This window comes from Hakea prostrata, chromosome 11 (assembly GCF_041222555.1).
Source record: "Hakea prostrata isolate BN-2017 chromosome 11, UWA_Hpros_2, whole genome shotgun sequence".
In the NCBI taxonomy this organism is placed as follows: Eukaryota; Viridiplantae; Streptophyta; class Magnoliopsida; order Proteales; family Proteaceae; genus Hakea; species Hakea prostrata.
This window is the reverse complement of record NC_142610.1, coordinates 3215853-3236436: the sequence shown is the minus strand read 5'-3', so window position 1 is coordinate 3236436 and position 20584 is coordinate 3215853. Positions and strand designations below refer to the sequence as shown.

General features: G+C 36.9%; 1 protein-coding gene across 4 annotated transcripts; it reads left to right on the top strand.

The window, feature by feature from the left end:
• Positions 1-5235: 5235 nt before the first annotated feature.
• Positions 5236-20010, top strand: LOC148999596 (ras-related protein RABF1-like). Of its 4 annotated transcripts, XR_016170720.1 has the most exons (10): positions 5236-5690; positions 5970-6058; positions 8994-9077; positions 9469-9563; positions 9800-9905; positions 16450-16539; positions 16745-16831; positions 18265-18347; positions 18437-18525; positions 19037-20010. XR_016170720.1 is itself a non-coding variant. In XM_089139893.1 (9 exons), the coding sequence occupies exons 1-8, from the start codon at positions 5666-5668 to the stop codon at positions 18301-18303; spliced, it is 615 nt and encodes a 204-aa protein (XP_088996019.1). In that variant the 5' UTR covers positions 5236-5665; the 3' UTR covers positions 18304-18347; positions 18444-19026. The 4 variants fall into 4 exon arrangements, 3 of the variants coding, with proteins under 3 accessions (XP_088996019.1, XP_088996018.1, XP_088996020.1); XM_089139893.1 differs by lacking the exon at positions 19037-20010 and having other exon boundaries at positions 18444-19026; XM_089139892.1 differs by lacking the exon at positions 19037-20010 and having other exon boundaries at positions 18437-19024.
• The last annotated feature ends 574 nt before the right edge of the window (positions 20011-20584 follow it).

Genomic DNA, 20584 nt, shown 5'->3' with positions numbered 1-20584 from the left:
TACAAATAATGAGAACTATACAATGTTTTAGGACTGTTAGTTTTCATGTTATATTGAAAGACTAACATCCGACAAAACTCCCCCTCAAGTTGGTTCAAATATTACATGTGAGATCAACTTGCCCAATATTTCTTGGAATGCTCCCTTAGATAAAGCTTTTGTAAAACACTTGTAAGCTGATTTTCACTTCTTACGAATGGAGTTTCAATAGTTTCATCTTGGACTTTCTCACTAATAAAATGACAGTCAACCTTGATGTGTTTGGTTCTTTTATAAAGTACTAGGTTGGAAGCAATGTTGATAGCTACTTGATTATTCTATAAGAGCTTTATAATTGAACTAAAGCTGTTAAATCCTAATTATTGAAGAAAATATCTGACTCATACCAATTCACTAGTTGTGGATGTCATTGCTTTGTACTGAGCTTTCGCACTAGAATGTGCAACCACACTGCTTTTTACTTTTCCAAGTGATTAGGTTTCCTCTAACAAATATACAGAAACTAGTAGTTGATTTTTGATTAATAGGATTACCAACCCAATCAACGTTAGATCAGCCTTCAATAATAGTGTTCCCATTTTTCTTCATCCATATACCTCATCATGGGTATGACTTCAAGTAGCACAAAATACGGCCTACCAACTCCATGTGTCCTTTGGGAGGAGCATGCATAAATTGACTCATATAGCTCATTACATATGCAATGTCAGGCCTAGTAATAATTAGGTAAGTTAGTCGTCCAACTAATTGTTGAATACAATCAATACCTTGCAGAGAAGTGGAGTCACTTATCACTTTGTTATTTTAGTCCATGGGAGAATTAGTTGGTTTCACACCTATCTTTTATATTTCTTGTAGAAGGTCAAAAATATATCTTTGATATAGGGGTGTCAAAACCTAACCCGAACCGTTAAAATCGGACTGAACCAGCCCGCAGCCCGCTATAGCCCGAACCGGCCCGAACCGAAGCTTAATGGGCTGTGTTTGGGCTGAACAACCTCAGCCCGCAATGATTCGGGCTGGGCCGGGCCAGCCCGTGTGTGGCCCGCTAGCCCTAACCGTTTGGCTCGAATCAGCCGTTAAACCCGTTATAAATAAATAAACTAACTTAAATTTAAATGTAAAAGACAATAAAACCCCCAAATATCCATTTGTTTTCCTTAACTGTTTTGCTTTGGAATATGCAAACAACAAGCTTGTCAAAGCCTTCGCCATTTGGAAGATGGGCTTAGTAAATATTTAGCAAATGTATTATTATTTGAAAATCTTTTAATGATTTATTTTGATCTATTTTTACAAGTGTCAAGAAGGGGGAGGAAAATAAGCAGAGACAACCCACTAAAATTCGTCAAGATGCCAACTTTCTTTTGTATATTAGTTTTGTTTCTTTGTAAAAAAGGGGTTTTTGGTTTTGAACACCCAATTCAAAAGACTTGGAAATAACTTAATATTTATATGTGTTCACATACTCTTGATAAATTTCACATATCAACAAGGTACTATAAACACACCATTAGTAAACCCGAACCTAGACCATTAGTAAACCCAATTCTAAACTGTTAGCCCAAACCGTTAGTTAGCCCGAACCCAAACTGCACCGGCCCAAAACCGTTATTTTCTTAATGGGTCGTGTTTGGGCTAAGTGTTTTTCAGCCAGAAACAATTAGGCCTGGCCCGAAACCAACCCAACCCTTGACACCCCTACTTTGATATATGAACAATCCCTTACGAGATCTTGCGACTTCAATATCACACAAATATCGAAGCTTTCCCATATCTATGATGTCGGAAGTTTTATTCAAATATTGCTTGAGAGTGGTAATTTCCTGATGATTATCCCCAATGATAACTATGTCATCGACAGAATAAAATGACAATTGTACCAGTAGTTTTCTTGGGAAGCATTAAAGAATCTGATCTACTTCTTTTGAATCCAAAATTTATATGGCATGTATGGTGATTGCTTAAGACTGTATTGTCTTCTTCAATCTACAGGCAATACCATCTTGATTTTTTTAATGGATGACTTGGAAAGACTTCCATGAATACCTCTTCAAGCAAGTCTCCCTATAAGAATGCACTTGTAACATCCATTTGAAAGAGGAGCTATTCACAATTGATGGCTATTGACATTAACACTCTTATAGTGTTCATTTTCACTACAAGTGCAAGGTTTCCTTATAATCAACCCCATATGTTTGGGTATATCATTTGGCAACAAACCCAGTTTTGTATATTTCAACTGTGCCATCACCATGGTATTTAGTCTTATAAACCCAACGAAAGCCAACTGGGTGTATGCCATCTAGTAGTGTAATAATATCCCATGTATGATTTTTATCAAGGGCTTTTAGTTCATCTTCTATAGGCTTCATCCACATTGGTGAATTATTGGCTTCAAAAAAGTTAGTCAATTCCATAGGATCCTCAACAACAATATTAAAAATGCACGGAAATGAGGGAAAATATGATCATAACAAATATGTGATTGAATGGAATATTTTATTGTATGATATGTTAAGAAATCACACAGTCCGATGGAAAGTTTAGGGACTCGAGTTGACCTTTGAACTTGTATAGGTGTGTCTGACCATTCTTAGGTGGAGCCAATATATGTGGGTCTTCTTGAGTATCAATATTTTTTTATAGCTATATGTATATTGATGAGCTATCTGTCACAGTTGGTAATGGGGTATGAGCAAATTTCTACTCAACAAGGTCATTGTAATCATCCATATTATTATTATCACACCCCACCTAGCCGGTTCGGGATATACCCAAATACCCAAGGGGGTGATACACTACCGGATCTAGGTTCACGGCCATAACCACACAATACAATATAGCATAATCCAAAGAGCAAAGGAATAAAAAGGTATTAATTCTCAAAATTATTACAGTCATCCGAAATTATAAACGAAGTTATAACCAGAGTTAAAGGAAAAGTTAATGTCAAACAACGGAAGTCTCAAAGTTATCAATAAAGGTTTAAGAGAAATTAGTTTAAGCATTTGATTTCCCAAAAGAGAGTTACGCAATCCCAGTCAGGCTCTACCACGTCTCTCAAACGACAATCAAAAGGACTGAGCACCATATAAGCAGTCCAAGCATGGACGCCTGTCTCCATGGGTCTCCACATCTCCAGCTGCCAGAATGTCATATGGCTCGGTTGGCGACGAATACTCTTGAACGATGGAGTTCTCATAACCTGTAAAAGAGTCTAGAGAAAATACATTTGCGACGAATGAGTTTCATATAACTCAGTGAGGTTAACAAAATCACATATCATACATCCAATACATATACCGAGTATAAAATATGAATATAAATAAAATGGAGTAATGTATTTATGCAAGTATGCCCCTATACTCTAACAAGTGCTAGTCTCTATGGCGGACAAGTCATAACACCAACCTCCTCTGGGAAGTCTCGTCACTCTAATCCTTCATAGACTGGCTACCTCAGTTGGAATCCTGCAGTATAGGGGTACAATCACATCACACCATGGCTAGGAGATTAGGTTACCACTCTCTCATCACACCACTGGTATAAGTACTGGTGCATGTTAGGGATAAGTCTATCCTAATGCAAAGTCAACTACGTTTCATACTACATGAGGTCCGGATATCTTTCTTCATGCCTAGTACCATGTTGGTCCATGTATCCTTCTCCACCTAGGAATGCTATTCCTTATGGACTGGCTACCTCAGTTGGATTAACATTTCGTAACCCTATGGTTGTACACATATGCTTTGACAGACGCTCTCATGTTCCCTCATGGACTAGCTACCTCTGTTAGACGACCACGAGCCTAAACCCTCCACTTATGCGACCTTACCATTGCATGATAATAGTGGGCCTATGTCTCCTCATGGACTGGATACCTCTGTTGGATGCCCACATGATCCAATCACTACTATCATGGGTCACTCGGCTTCAATACTCATGCAGATGGGTAGCAGCATGTAAAAAGGTATTCTATTCATGCATTTAGACTACTACATATACTGCACATAAATGACTAGGTAAATGTAAAGGCACCAGGGGCAATGGATGAGCCCACAGCCTTAAGTTATCCATGTAATGCCTTATCACCCAATTCCCAACACATCACATTCTTTTTTTTTTTTGGTAAAGAAAAGAGGGGATGCAGTAGCGCCGACCTAGCGCCCCCCGCTACGCAATGTTCGGACTTTTTATCGAGTGCGACCTATGCAAGCATTAGCCCTGTGCACTAGACCAAACCACTTGGGAGTGAGCTTGGGACCACTAGACCACCACCCTCGGTGGTAACACATCACATTCACAACCATAATTTGAATGAATTGAATAGTAATATAAACATAAATATCAAATTACCTTTTATTCGTGAAAAGTCTTGTGCAATTCATAAGATGATAAAATCGTGCAACCGGCCCTCTAATTTCTTCTTATGAAGGCCAATTTCAATGAGCTTCGGAGGGTTGAAACCTTTAAACATTTTTCAATCAATGGTATATGGTTCAATTGAGAGGGAGATATTATGAACTATGATTTGTATTTTTTTTTCTGTCTGGTTTTTATCGTATTGGGTTTTCTCGACTTAAGTTTTTTAATGAGGTAGCTAACAATACGTATTACTTAGAAATGTAAATTGTTTTTTCGTCACTAAGATTTTTTTCTCACATATATTTTTTTAATAAGATTTTAATGAAATATATTATCTATTGATGGACATTCAAGGAGGAATGTTATAGATAATATTCCTAAAGAGATTATACAAAAATGTGTTATTTCTAGCTAAAGATTTCAGCCACCTCAATAGACAAATCTTTCCATTTTACATTTTCATTTTATGCACCTTCTAATATGGACAAAAATTTGTCAAGCACATTTTATCATGTACATCCCATTGTATGCAAAAATTAATTTGAATATCTATTGTATTTATTTGTAGAATCTGATATTTCCATATCAGAGATATTTTTACTTTTATTATAAATATATAATGCATACGATTCAATGAAGAAGTCGATTCATCTTATCCTAACTTCTTCATTGTCTTTAATATCTTTTCTTTAGTTATCATTCAGTTTTATGATATAAACAACATTTTAAGAATAAAAAATATATCTTCAAAATCAAAACCTTAAAAAGTCATTTTAAGTAAGAAACATGTGATTTAACCAAAGCATTACCAGACGGGCACTATTTAATGCAACTCCACTAAACTTGGCACAAGTGGGGTTTCGAGGACCACCCTGAGATTTGGACCACCTGATCATGTGTGTATAATGCTGTTGTTCGATTGTCTTCCCCAAAATGGGTACAGATGACTAGATGAGGTAAGATGATGATAGAACAACAAACAGATTAGAAACAAAGTTGCTAATTCGGGGTTGACCGTAGATCCGATTGCGGCGTGAGGTGCTTGCGCGTGTGCTGGTAGGTCATGTTCCATGGGGAAGAGAAGTGGCGAGAAGCAGAGGTTGCTTCAAGTTTACATTTTGCAAAAGAAAGTTGATTACAGGTCTCTCATTCTTGAATCTTGATCCTAGCTCCTGCTTGTTATTCAATGATACTTACTCACTCATAAACCTCAAAAGACAACCGAACAACAAACACATTCACTGGCTTGGTATTCATCATACAGTAACCCTGAAATATACAACGATCTCGCTGCGCCATGGGTTGCTCTTCCTCTCGTACAGGTTCTGTTTTATTTCAATTCGAATTTTTATCTAACAGCATCAAAATTCGGTAACAAAACTCGAAAAGTTTACCATTTGGAGGAGTCTGTTGTGTCGGCTTTCGGCATGTACTAATGGTTACGCTTATACGATCAAGAAATTTCCTGGTATTCCATGGACTGAATGATCAAGCTGTGATCGCTATGGTCAACTAGTTTCCTTGAGAATTTTATCTGGAAGTGTTTATTTTCAGTGTCGGAAATTGTACTTAAATATAGCTGTTGTGTTTTCTCTTTGCAGATAGGGCTTATGGGAAGATTTCAGATTCGAATCATGGAAATGCTGGAGCTGGATCTGGAGCAAGTGACTCCAAAAACATACGGGCAAAGGTACGGTGGTTATTCTAGTGAATCTTTCTCGTGTCATCCCACCCCTGAAGCTTTGTTTTTTCTTGCTTTTCTCTGGTAAAAGATAAGGGGTTATATGGTCACCTTGTTATTCTTAAGTTTAAAAGGAAAGGGACTAGGATTGGGGAAGTGGGTGAGTACACGAAAGGCATTAACACCATTCGTGTTGTTACTTGGTTTGTATTATAGAAGAAGCAATGGCATATTCTGTTGTTACTGTTTTGTCCTGCTGATGATCTCATGAGAACTGCTGATGCAATACTGACTACAAAAAAATGAATTACTAAAAATGAGGCGTGGGATAGAAACTAGGTAAATTTATATTAAAAATTATATTACTCAATTGATTCAATGTCCAGAATGCAAATCTTCTTGACTTAATCTGATAACATGTTTGTCTGGGTGTCCGAGTTCAATGGTAGAAGTGAAATTATAGTTGTTGATTTGTGTTAGTGAAGAATGGGAATCTAGAAGTGAAAATTGTAACTTCAGATGTTGGGTCAGTGGAGAATGGGAATAGTGGGAATCTAGTCTTTGGTCTTTTGTTCATGTGAATCAAGTTTCATTTGTTCTGTGTGGGAGATTTATTACTGATCCAAATTGCAAATCTTTGGAGAAGATTAGAGATGATGTAGTGCAAAGCTGGATCAAACACCTAAATTCATGCCTTCAGCTTTGTTTGGTTGCAAGGGGAAGTAAGAGGAAGGGGAGTGAATTTTTTAACACAGAAAAAAAGGAACTTCTATAATCATCACCCCATGTGATTGCATAAGCTACATAAGTTTCATACAATATTTAGTAATGATATACCTTAAAGTGTAATCTTTATATTACTTGTTAAAATCAAAAGGAAATGGATGCAAAATAATGTGAAATTTGATGATGAAATATGTAATGACTGGGAGTTGGTTGTGTAATTACATAAAGTAATAAATACAAATGATTACGGAAGTTCCTATTTTATGGATGATAGTTTCCCTTCCCTTCCCTTAAATTCCCCTGGCGACCAGACGGAACCTTCATGTTTGTTGAAGTATTTTGTAGATACTGAACTAGTGTATAATAGATTGAGCTATGGGTTGGTTGAAGATGGAAAGAGCATGGAACTAAAAGTTTGTAGTTTGATGCTGATTTTTATATATTTGTGGAGGGAAAGAGCATGGAACTAAAGTTTGTAGCTTGATGCTGATTTTTATATATTTGTGGAGGTTGTAGGCTTTCTTCGTCACAGGATCCTTCTATTCACGGTCATGTATGTGACGTATGAACTATGAAGTTATGGTGCTTGAAACTGCTGTGCAACATGCAAAAACCAGAAGGGAAAAACTGTGTTTATTGTTATAGACTGCCATGACCCTTGTGGAGCACCTTTATTCAGGTTGAAAGAAGAAATGAGACAGAGGACTTGTGTAAGATGGTAAGGATTATGATCCAGAGCAGATTTGTAGAGTCAATCCTTGATTTAAAGTTTTGATTAACCAAAAGTTGTTTGAAGACAAAGCTTATGAAGCCACTAAATAATTGGCTAAGGAGCTACCAATTGTCATGCTTAGATAGATCTCATTCAGGAACTATTTCTTCTAGGAATGCTGAATTACCTCAAGTTTTTGGTACTTCGTAGGTTATTGTCTTCAGTGGAACTTCTCGATCACTGAAGTTATGTGTGCACACCTTTAAGCTTACTGGATAAACTTTTGTGGCTTATCCCCACTGCCCTCAAAAAACCCCACCCAAAAATGGAAACAATGAAAGAGTGAGTGGATCTTTAGGTGTGGCAAATCTGTTCTCTATTCTTATTGACATCCATGAATCTCCATTGAGGTTTCTTTATGCCAAAACAGGAACCAGGCAACATGGCAATCCTTTCCAACTGGGCTAATGTAACAGCATTGATAGCATCAGATTTCATTGAAGAGGCAGTTTGGAGCATCATGAAGCTCTGGGATCATGCCAGAGCTAATCCTAACACATTTTCTTATTTTCCCTTGGCAATCTTGCAAGGTGCTTAACTGACTTAGCATAAACTCAAGGAATGAGTTTGTCTTGAGTTTATGTGGGATTGGGTGTAGGTTTCACGTCACCTGCCAACTTGACAACTTTATGTTAGAACATGGGGGAGGTATAATTGTGAAATGTTTTTGTAATAGTGAAGCATAGCAAATTCTTAAACAGGATTCATTAAAGAATACGCATATGTTTATAAACTACAAGGAGGATTATCATGTTAGAAGTACAAATCATCATAGAGAAGGGAGGAATGGTGTGAGAATCAATTGTTCATACAACTATGAAAGAGGATAATATTATTCAGAATTTGCAGCGAGTCCATACTGGTAGGTTTACATTTGAGACATTTTAAGCAAAAATGACATGAGCATTCTTATGTTGGAGATGATTGCTTGCCTTTATGGTAATCTTAGATTGTTGTGCCTGGGTCTTGGCTAATCACCCTCACCCTTCTTCTTTAATCTTCAAACCAGACATCCTAGGATTCTTTTCTAAAGCATTCTTATTTAGTTGACCTGTATGTTAGGTAAAGTGATAGAATTCTTATTTTGAGACACCAGAAAATTTCAAACTTATATGAAGTGAAAAATGACATTATAAGAGTGCCAATCTGCCATCATATCATTTTGCGTTGAAGAATGAACTGCATGCAATCATCAACCATCTTCCCATTCCAAATCCAAGTTATGAAGCCATAGGGAGGTAAAACTTGCAAGACTTAATTTTCCATCACTTATCAGCACTCTCCCCAGTTCTATAAAAATTACTTCTTCCCTTTCTCTCTCTCTCTCTCTCTCTTAAAAAAAGGGGTGTACCAGGGCACTGGGGCTCCTGCCACTGCTGGATCTGGAGAGAGTGGTAGTCTTTTTTTTCTTTTAAATGATACTTATTACATCATAATTTTCTGCAGCTGGTGTTGTTGGGGGATTCTGGTGTTGGAAAAAGTTGTATTGTTCTCCGCTTTGTCCGTGGTCAGTTTGATTCAACATCCAAGGTACAGATCAGCTGGATCGGTTGAATATGTTGAAGAGAATATGCCATCTTGATTTATGACTGAAATTTATTGGTTTTCATAGTTGTCAAGGCATTGTTGAAGGGCACCTTGTTTTCTTGGGTACCACCTAGGTGCCTTGTCAGTGTCACTTTTTTTTTTTTGTTTTTGTTTTTTTTTTTTTTTTTTCTTTCGTATTTTGTTTTTTGTTTTCATTTTTTTTTTTTTGCTCTTTTTCTTTTTCCACTCCTCCAGCACCTACGGTCGCCTGGACACTGACAACTGTGAATAAAGTTGTGCTATTCATTGATGGAGCTGTGTTTCTTAAAGAGCTTTCAGCATTTGCTTTCATTATACTGGAGTTTCTTACATCAGCTGATTGACTCTGGTGTAGGTAACTGTAGGAGCTTCATTCTTGTCACAAACTATAGCTTTGCAAGATTCTACCACAGTTAAGTTTGAAATATGGGATACTGCTGGCCAGGAGAGGTATGTGGCTAAATTTATTTTTTCTGCTTTTGTGTGGTGGTTTTAATTTGTATAAACAGTTGCAATCACATCAAACTCTTTATTTTTGTTCATTCTTCAAATGCTGGGGTTGGACTAACTCTTCTTCTTAATCAATTATTGGAGAATCATGGCAAGAATTGTTGATGGAACTGTAGTTTACAAGACATTTCTTATTTGTTTTGCCTGAAATGTTGATAATTTTATTTGTCGGTTAGGTATGCTGCATTAGCACCACTTTATTACCGAGGAGCTGCTGTTGCAATTATTGTTTATGATATAACAAGTCCAGAGTCATTTAACAAAGCTCGGTACTGGATTAAGGTATCTTTTCTTAGTAATTAGTAAGGTCCTTTATATATATTTTTTCTACTTTGTTGGTTCTCTAGATTGTCTGTGCTGTCTGTCAAACATAAGGCTGAAATTCAATACTCTCCCCTTTGTATGTCCATGCATCCATTTATTTCCAGCTGTTCATGTCTTAGCTAGCCTCCTCCTGCAGTTGTCATATACCTGGACTTCAAATCTTTATATTGCCACATAACCAACTTCAATCAGGCTGAAACTTGACAGTTTGGTGGCAGACCTTGGGTTTACCGGCCAACAAAAGCTGGATCCTGTCCAACATGCTGTGTGGTGGCTTGTTAGGTCAATTAGATGTGCTTTACCCTTGTTTTTAATATTGGTTTAGCATATTCTGAGTCAGATGTTTTAAAGCTCTTGAAGGCTTTGGTTGTCCATCACACAGTTGATAGGCTTGTTTGAGGCTCTGAGAAAGGTTCTTCATCAGTTATCATGGCAATGCCCTGAGTGCTGTGGACGTCTAGGAGGGTGCATCACCACCTGTTCATGCCGGTGCTTTTGGAACCTCTGCATCACCTTGGTCACTTTGCCACCTTGATATCTATGACATAGTTGCTAAACAAGCTTCTTACTGTGGATTATCTTGTACCAAGGACTCCTGTATGCTGTGTCTCTATTTTTTCGTATCTCAAACTCTCAAAGATACTGAATCTGATCTTTATTTATCACCCCATTGCCCTTTCGTCTTTGTATTGGATTTCTATTTATCAGTTCATTCGCTTTCATCTTTGAAATCTCAACCAGGCTCCTGAGGAATTGGATTTGTATCAATTATGCCAGAGCAGCCAGACGGTATTGCCAGTGCATATAAAATAGAAGGGTTTAACCAAGGTTTTTGAGTATACGTCCATATTTCTGATTCCTAATGTAGCTGCACGTGACTGTTATGAAATTGTAAATATGCAACACCTAAAAAATTTGGTCATTAGTACATGTAAGAAACCTCATCCTTTATATATGATTAATTAAATTCACTTCTCTTAGTCATGTTTTTTCCCTTCTTAATGCTTCAAAAGAGTGTAGATTAGGAAAGGAAACCATCATATTGTCTTAAAGATGTTCTCCTTTACCTTTTTTCTTCCCTTTCTCTTCATTTACTGGTAAGTTGCTCTTTTTCTGTGAAAAGAGTAGTCGTATCATGCAATTTCTTTTCATTTTGGGGAAGCTATACCTGACCTACACCTTAGGTGAGCTTGTAAGATGTAGATTTGAGATACTAAAGAGTTCAATGTGTTTACCCATGTGGATCAGAGTGATGAAAAGTGTTTATCTTGATGATCAGAGTAGAAAGTTTTTGGTATGGAAGTCCCAGTTGAAAAAGGAAGTAGTATATGTTTTATGTGGCTAGCACTTCCGTGAGTGCGGACGTATAACGTAGTCCTAAATTGACGAGGGATGGTCAACTAGGAGCCAGTTAGCCAGGATCTTATTCTAAACAGCCCAGTCAAATGGGCTACAAATAGCTCTGTCGGTCAATTTTAGGGTTAGCATTAGGTTAGGTTTAAGCTTAGGTTTAGGTTTAGGTTTAGGTTTTGATGTGTTTGTTATGATAGACAAGTTTTGGGACGTCTGTTGGTGAAAGTTTCTTAATGTTATGGCAGGTCTGGGTCTTTATATTGTTTTCTAGGGATAATTGGGAAACTAGGGTTGAGATGGTTGGATGTATTTGTAGAGGTGTTGGGAAAGTGGAAATATTACCAAGAGATGTCTAGGATGAGTTGGGTACTCTGGTTGGGTGTTCTGAGGTCTAGGACACTAGGACTAGATTCTTTTGTTTTTGAGATGTGCAAGACCAACTTCTTGAATTGTGTTGCGGAGATGGGTGGGTATTGAATTGGGGATGGATTAAACTTACTGGGGACAAAATCCTTGTTTGAATGTAGAAATTTGAATATTGATTGAATCTTGATATTGAACTTGAACCTGAATCTTAAGTCTTGATCTTAAAGGGGATCTTCAAGGGATCCAAGTCAAAGGGGATTCTTAATTTGAATCTCCTGAGCTTCCCACAATCAAGGGGTTGATCAGATCCCGTACCAATCTCACAAAAGTATCACCGGGCTGCCCACTGTAAGTTGTCAATTGGATCAAACATCAATCTCACCAGCCCTGATCAAACACAAACATCTTCAATGGAGGAGATAAGTGCAGAAAAAGCTTTTTCATTAGTCAAATTTGTCTCTAATGTTTGCCCCTGTTACTCTATACATTCAGGAAAAGGAGGAATGAAGTCATGCCACAAAAGGAAAGGGAGAGGTACTTAATTAAAGGGGCAAAATGATGGAAACCCAATTTTAGGGTTAGGGTATCTTGGAAGGATTCCCTAGAATTTAGGGTTTGCCCAGAATCTTCTAGCAATTAATCTCCAAGTCAATGGGTTGATCTAAGGTGCCAAGGATATTCCTAAAATTATGGGGGATTGATATTGGAAGAAAGTAAGCTCCAAAGGGATAATTTGAGATACCTAAAATTAATATGTGAAAACTCAATTATCACAAATCAGATGGGCTGGGATCAATTGGTAGAAGGGGAAAATTAGGGTTTAATTAAAAAAACCCAAAGTAGGATGGTTTTCTTGGTAATAGGATATCCAATATCAATATGGGATGTTACAAAGAGATATAGGGTGTGTTAAGGATTCCTAAGAAAGTCTGCAGTTGGGTATGGGAAGGGTTTTGGGATGGATTGGGGAGGTTTTAGGGTTTTAACAAATGTTAAGATGGGTTGGGGTTTGAGATTAATTAAGGTTATAAGCAATTGTGAAAACTTTGGAGGGAAAACAATTCAACTTATGGGATGGGATGCAATAAGGTTTTGAAGATATCGGGCAATCTTTCTTTCTTTTCATTGTTTTTTTTTCTTCTTTCTTTTTTTGTGTGTTTTTTGTTTCTTCCTTTTCTTTTCTGTCTATTTTTATTTATTTATTTATTTTTATTGTTTTAAATCTGCCATGAGTCAAATAAAACTGAGGGAGGGGGCTGAAAGGGAAAGAAAGGGAGAGGGAGGGTGCCGCAAGGTAGTAAGGGGCTGGGGGAGGGTTTCCTTGCTGCCGCAAGGCAGGGAAGGGGTTGGGGGAGGGTTTCCTTGCTGCTGCAAGATAGGGACAAGCGGTTTCTTGGGGGAAGTCCTTTACGAAGGAGGCACATTAGTTACATTTATATATGAAAAATCGAGATCTAGTGATATAACGCAGGGTCTTCCAAAAGCGGAATAGGCTTAGAAGTGCGTTCAATTGATTCAATATCGATGCACCTAGAAAAGAGGGTTGATGGTTGGAACAAACAAGAAAGGAACTTTCATTTCAGTCTCCTATTATTTAGTATTAATATTGTATTGAATTTAGGGACGGACAAAAAAATAGGGAATTTTTTTCTAAGGCAATTTTATAGATAAATATTTGAAATGTTTCTTTTTTGTTTTGCTTCGACCTGTGGAAAAGATATCTTGCTGCTAGGGTGGGAAGGGTTATGGCTGCTTGTGCAAGGAGGAAGGAAGGGGAAGGTTTCCTAGTTGGATCACGGGGTAGGGGAGGGGCTCTACTTACTTGAAGATGGTGGCTGCTGCTGGAAACTGTTGAATGCTATAGGAAGATGCAAGAACTTGAAGAAGGGCTGATCTTGAAGAAGAATCTCAATCTTGACTTAGTCGTGGCCCCCTCAACAAGGAAGCATGATCCTCAACTCATATTTAATTTTCATTCAATAATCAGACTTAAGAAAATACAAAGAAAGAATAGGCTTATTTAAAGCCTACTAAAGACCTGGACTCTAATAATTAAAAAGGAACCTAACTTGACCCAACTAGGGAAACCCTTATAGACTAGGATCCCCTTTACAACTCAATAAATTATAACCACAAGGTCCTGGGTTCGCACCCACTTAGCGGCGTATATTAGTAATTTAGTTCCCACCCCATAGTAACAAGCTACCTTCCCAAAAAAAAAAAAAAATTATGACCACAAATAAAAATAAACCATTTTGGAATATAACACCCACTTATCCAAAAGAAAGCTTAATTTAAAATAGATTCCAATTAGGACTCTTTATTTTTGACTAAGTATCTTGACCTCCCAAAAACTCAATAACTAACCCTAGACGACTCCAATCCAAATTCTAAGACTAGATATGGAGTCCTAACAATTAGGAGATCAAAGTGGATTCAAGTTGTGAGATCCCAACCTAACTTGGAATATCACCTTCACAAGGACTCTCAAATATCTTTTATATTACTAACCCAAATAAATCCTAAAGATAGATCCATGACCCTTGGATCAAGTGGTTCTATCCAGACCCTTATTGAGCCCTGAAAGGGCTGAAAAAACGGCCAGAATACCTCTGGGGTATTTGGCTGGCTTTGGATTGGGTTGTTTGGGTTGCATTTTGGGCTTCTTTTTTTTTTTTTTTTTTTTTGGGGGGGGGGGGGGGGGGGGGGGGGTGGTCAAACCTGTTCATATCAGGAAATGTAAAATTTTGCCAAGCGCCATGGCCACACCATTGAGAAATGTTGGACATGTCCTCAGTCCAATGTTGCTACCTCATCTACTCCACCTTTTGAGGATCATGGATCTCATAAAGTTGCAGGTTGCTGTGCTTCTTTCGTTTTGCTGTTCTTTCTGAGTCAGGTCCTATTACTCTGGAGATTCTTAAGCAATTGATGTCTGCTACCTTACATAAAAGAATAAAAAATAGACTTAGTAAAAATGGAAGACCTAATCTGATCCTTAACCTAGTACATACCTTAAATTAATTAGAAAGCTGAAATAGACTCAAAGGTGAATATCCTAAAACAACTTAGATTGGAGATTAAGTTCAAACTGTCAAAACCGGTTCAGTTTAGAACACTCAAAATATGAAAGTATACTAGTTATGGAGGCTAATGCTGTATGCAACCTAAATACACCCACTTTGGGCCCAGAAAAGTCACCCATTACATAGAAAACCCTTGGATCAAAGGCCCAACATGTGTATAACACCTACCCTAGACTTAATCCTTGAGGGAAGAAAGCCCTATTTGATCATGAATCTGCATCACTCATGGGGCCAAGAATCCATTCTGTGGTGTTGCGTTCAACTTTTCTCATGGAGGAACTGTCATGGTTATGGACTCAGTGTCCAGGCACCTTCTCAGGTCCCAGATGGCAACATCTTTAGGAGCGGTCTTGTGGTCTTATAAGTTGATGGCACACCATGTGTTGCATCAGTAATTTTAAAATAAAAACAAATTTAAGTTTATTTCTTTTTCTTTTTATTTTTTTTTTTTTTTTTAAAGGAATATGCTTGTACTTAATTCCTTGTTGGTTTTCTCATTTTTGGTTATTCCACATAATTATATATTTATATCATGTTGGATATGGCTTTTATGCTGCGTATGATATAATCATTAATTATACAAAATTATCATTTACAGTATCACAAATGCTTCCCAGGAGGTTAGACACCCCTCCAATGCCTTTGCTCGCGTTAACAGCTATGCATTCTATTTGGAAAACAATTAGAGAGAGTAGGTTTATTAGCGGGTCCCAATTGATGACATCTGAATTTTCTTGTTGCTAGAGAGGGCAGCCACAGCCAAGCAGTAAGCCAGTAACCAATTTGAAACAGAAGTTTTGAAGAATGACAGGATGACAATGGTGTATTATCATTTAAGGCTTAAAGTAGGATCTACTTAAGGTACAAAACACCATCCAAGTCCTAGTCTTCAGAAGGGGGGACAAGGCTGCCACAGGCAAAGCATTACCAATTTGGCACAGAATCTTTGAAGAATAACAGGATGACTATGGTAGATTATCACTAAGAGCTTGAAGTAGGGTCCACTTGAAGGATGAAGCAATGTCCAAGTCCTCTTAAACAAATCCTTAAATGTAAGCCACTATTAGTATAAAAGTGCTACTGACCAGGAATGCCCTTGTGTATTTGCTACCTCATACTATACCCAAATACATGCAAATATGCAATAGTGTTGAAATTTCTTCAGTACCAGTTTCATAATGATAAAATGACAGGATTAACATTCATACATTTTATTGAATTATTTAAAATAGTTTCAATCTGATGTCTGCAACTGAGTTTATAAGAGTGACGTACTAGTCAATTCCTGTCCCTACCTAACTTCAACCATTAGTGACAATTTTATGGATGGTTCTGGTGCTTCTTTTCCTGTCTCCTGAATTTTCATATTTATATTGAGCAGAACCATCTATTTCTGTTACTAGACCTGATATATAAGGCAACTGGCGCTTTATCACCTTAAAATCCAATTATCTATGATTTTGAGAGTCCAGCAAACTGTTCTCATTCTTTATTACCATAAGTTGTGAAATTTTCAGTTGACACTGGTAGAGATTAATATGGTGTCTGACTTCAGTTCCCTTGATATGTTTTATGCAAATTTGTGTGGTTTCCTAGTTCCGACAAACTAATTTTTTTTATTGAATTTCATAGACTGTTTAGGAGGTTGATCATTTTGATCGAGTCTTCAAGTAGTTGATGGATTTGAAGTATTTCAGGAACTACAAAGTCATGGTAGCCCTGATATCATAATGGCTTTGGTGGGAAACAAAGCTGATCTTCATGATAGTAGAAAAGTGCTGGTTCAAGTATGTTTATTCTCCTCTTGGTCATCACCTGCTTTTTTCCCTTTGCCATTCTTTTTCTGTAACCTTCATTGTCAAATATCCCAATATGATTAGTTGCATTTCTTATATGAATAAAATCCAGATTATTAAATTTATCTCTATTTGGCGCATCGCATTCTTTCATATGATTTGAATATGATGACGTCTACTTGTTCTATTTGTGAAGGATGCTAGGGATTATGCAGAGAGGAACAAAATGTTCTTTCTTGAGACATCTGCAAAAACAGATGATAACATCAATCATCTATTTGAGGTATATCTTTGATAATTCTTCCATGATACAACAACAACAACAACAACAACAACAACAACAACAACAACAAGAAGAAGCTTTCCATTTAGCTCTGTTTGAGGCCATGCTAGATATAAGGCCGAAGCTATGCATATCCTTTCTCACCACTTCTCTAAAGGTTTTCTTAGGTCTGCCCCTAGCTTTTTTAATTCATTCAATCTGGATTAAATCATTTCTTCATATAGGGGTATTTATAGGCCTCTGTTGAACGTGGTCGTGTCACCTCAAACGATTGTCTCGTAGCTTGTCACTTATCATTGCTCCACCCAAACCAACTCTAATATGATCATTCCTTATCTTATCTTTTATAGTTTTGCCACTCATCCATCTTAACATCTTCATTTTTTCTATACTAAGTTTATCTGTATGATGCTTTTTAATAGCCCAACAATTTCCACCATGCATCATAGCTGGTCGAATGATGGTTCTATAGAATTTTCCTTTGAGCTTTAAAGGAATTCGACGATCACAGAAGACCCCGGATGCACTTTTCCATTTCATCTACCCTATTTTAATTATTTGGGAAGCATCATCATTTATATCACCTTTTTTATTTGAACCAAAGTATTTAAAACAATCATTTTGAAGAATCTCCTTATCATCAAGCTTCACCACCTCATTGTTTGCCCGATCATGATCAAAGTTACAAACTAGATACTCTATCTCCATTCTACTTAGTTTACAGCCTTTTGGTTTTAAAGTTACTCTTGATGATTCTAATTTGGTATTAATCCCTATTTGTGTTGTGTCTCATCTATCAACACAATATCGTTAGCAAAAAGCATACACCAAGGAACCTCATCTTGAATGTCTTTGGTTAATTCATTTATTACTAGTGCAAATAAATATGAGCTTAAAGCTGATCCTTGATGTAGTCTGACTGTAATTGGAAATTCACCACCTTGTCCTCTTAGCGTTCTTACACTTGTCATTTACTATGTCCACATATGTACTTGCAACATTTCTTTTCTCTAGTATTTGCCAAATTAACGCTCTAGGGAGTCTATCATAAACTTTTTCTAGATCAATAAAGACTATATGAAGATCTTTCCTACACTCTTTATACCTTTAACATAATTCTTCCATGATAATGCTGAAAAAATTGTTATTTCATGAAGTGATTAGTATGGTATGTTAAGATGTAAAAACCTCTGACAAAGTAAATTTGTTGACTAGATGAACCTTTGTTTGGAATCGATGTGGTGGATCCCCAGGGGCTTTTTTCTTTCCGCAGGGGGGGGGGGGATGAGATTATTATATTGATGGTCTCTAAGAAATCTATAAAAACGTTATGGCACTTCTGTGAAACCTTCACTGAGTTATCCTACAATGAGGAGAATTGAATGTCTTCCTTAGGTTGGAAACTGAATGTTGTTTAAATACTTATTTGGCAGGAAATTGCGAGACGGCTACCCAGAGCACCATCTTCATGATATATGGAATGATGAAGTTTGTTATTACTGAACAATTCGTTCAGGTGGAGTTTCCTTTACCTTCTATATTCTCCCCCTTTATAATATTGAGTTTGCAGTCTGCTTTATTTTAAAGTATGTCTACTCTGTGTAGGATTCAGTTTGATATGGTCACACTTAGATGCTAAATCAGGCTGGCGAAGGGAGTAGAATGCACAGCGAATAGAGTTAAAAATCACTAAAGTGAGTCCAGTCCTTGCTTAATGTATACTATTACTGGTTGACCTCCTGTGTGATCTGGTTGAGTTCAGGTGGTATCATAGTTAATTTCCTCCCCATAGCTTCTATGAATAAGTGCTCCAGGCTTTCCTTCGGGCACATGAATGAATGATGAAAGCATAGCTCTTGATGCAAGTAAAATTAATTTCCGGATGAACAGTGTAACACATATAAATTTGACATGATAGCTTTGATTGGAAATGAGGGATCCTATAAGCATATACCCTGCTAGTCTGCTTAGATGCTGTTCTTCCAACTTCCCTCACCCACAATCCCCAGAAAACGAAAATTAGGGAGAATGTTCTGGTCCAAGAGTCACCTAGGTTCATATTGACTCATATTCTCTATTACAGAGCTGCAAACCACTTTCAATTAATTGCCCAGTACCAGTTGCACCTTAGGGAAGTTTTCTTGGTGGGTACATAGTGATTGTTTATATAAGATTTGATGTGATCGGTTCAGATTGTGTTTTCAGGTATCTTTCTACTGGTTGGATTTTTCGTATGACCCACCCATACAAGGGAATCAGGTTTCCGAAGCAGGGATATACCTTTACTTGTTTCTGTCTAGTACTTGGGGAAATCAAAACCTTTTCTTTATTAGAAGAAACAGTTCTGGAGAAAAGTAGGTTGCTTTTCTGAAGTACGGTTTATCATTATATTTGGTGAAGTAAATTGATTCACTATTTCGTGTGATGAAAGATTAGGAAAACATCTCATCCATACAATTTCAGCTTAAAATGTGTGAAGAATGAGCGGTGTTTAGTGATTGTACTGAAGTAGTATGATTTAAAATCTGAATACTTTTGAAGCATGCCACAGTTAGCTTGCATATTGAATTTGACTTATTTTTACTTCCAGTCTTTTTTACGTCCTCGTATCAGTTTGGGGTCCCCCCAACAACCCCCTTTTTGTTGGTGTCAATCGGTACGGTTTCGGTAATTTGGTACGGTACCAACTTTAAATACTGAAAAATAAAACCGTACCGTATCGAATTTAAACGGTACATTATGGTTTCGGTATTTACAAAAACAGTTCGGTATTAAATTGATCCGGGAAAACAGTTTAAACACGATATTTAATGCGGTACAATTTTTATATGAATGAACTTATGCCACTTTTGTGATTAATTCATAAAGATCCTAATGAAATTGTGATCAACCAATTGATATAATTTGAAATTAACATAGATAAAACAAATAAATCTAATTAATAGAGACAAAACAAGTACATCTAAGAAGATGAGTGAATGATGAAACGAAAAATTGAAATAGGGAAAAGGTTAAGTGTTTTAATTGTAAAATTACAATTTATATCTCTTAATTTGGTACGGTACCAATTCGGTACGGTTTTGGTACGTACCGACGGTATGAGTACCTAAAACTGGAACCGTATCGAAGAAATTTGGTTTTGGTATGCACAACGGTATGGTACGATGCGGTTTTAGACGGCACGGTTCGGTACGGTTAAACGGTTTCGGTACGCAATTGACACCCTTAGTCAAAGGTTCAGGAAAAGGAATCTATTATAAAAACATTAAAAAATAATTAATTAAATACACTGATGTAACTGATGTAAGGTCACAAATGCTCTACTTCTTATCGTATGAAGTCAATGGTAAATATATTATTCACCAAAACCTAGTGCTCGCCATTCAAATTTCACAGTCAAGGATTCTGCCTTAATTGAGAGAAAAGGAAAGCTGATGCCTATCTGTTGAAGGTACCATATTCCACTAGTGGATTAGTTAGTTCATACAGTTAACCATTCGAAATCTATACAAACTACAAATGTTAGGGGAGAACTTTCCTTCACAATCTTGGTCTGAGTGGATAATCTACAATAGTTGATTATTTAAAAAGAAAAGCGAAGGAGGTAAAATTGCATTTTGATTTCATGAGGAAATTTATATTACAAACAGAAAATCAAATACAATTTGAACGAAATCTAGAACAAAACAAAGGAGGAGAAATGAACTACCTTTCTCTTTGCCTTCTTTTTTTGGTAATTAAAAGAGGCGATGC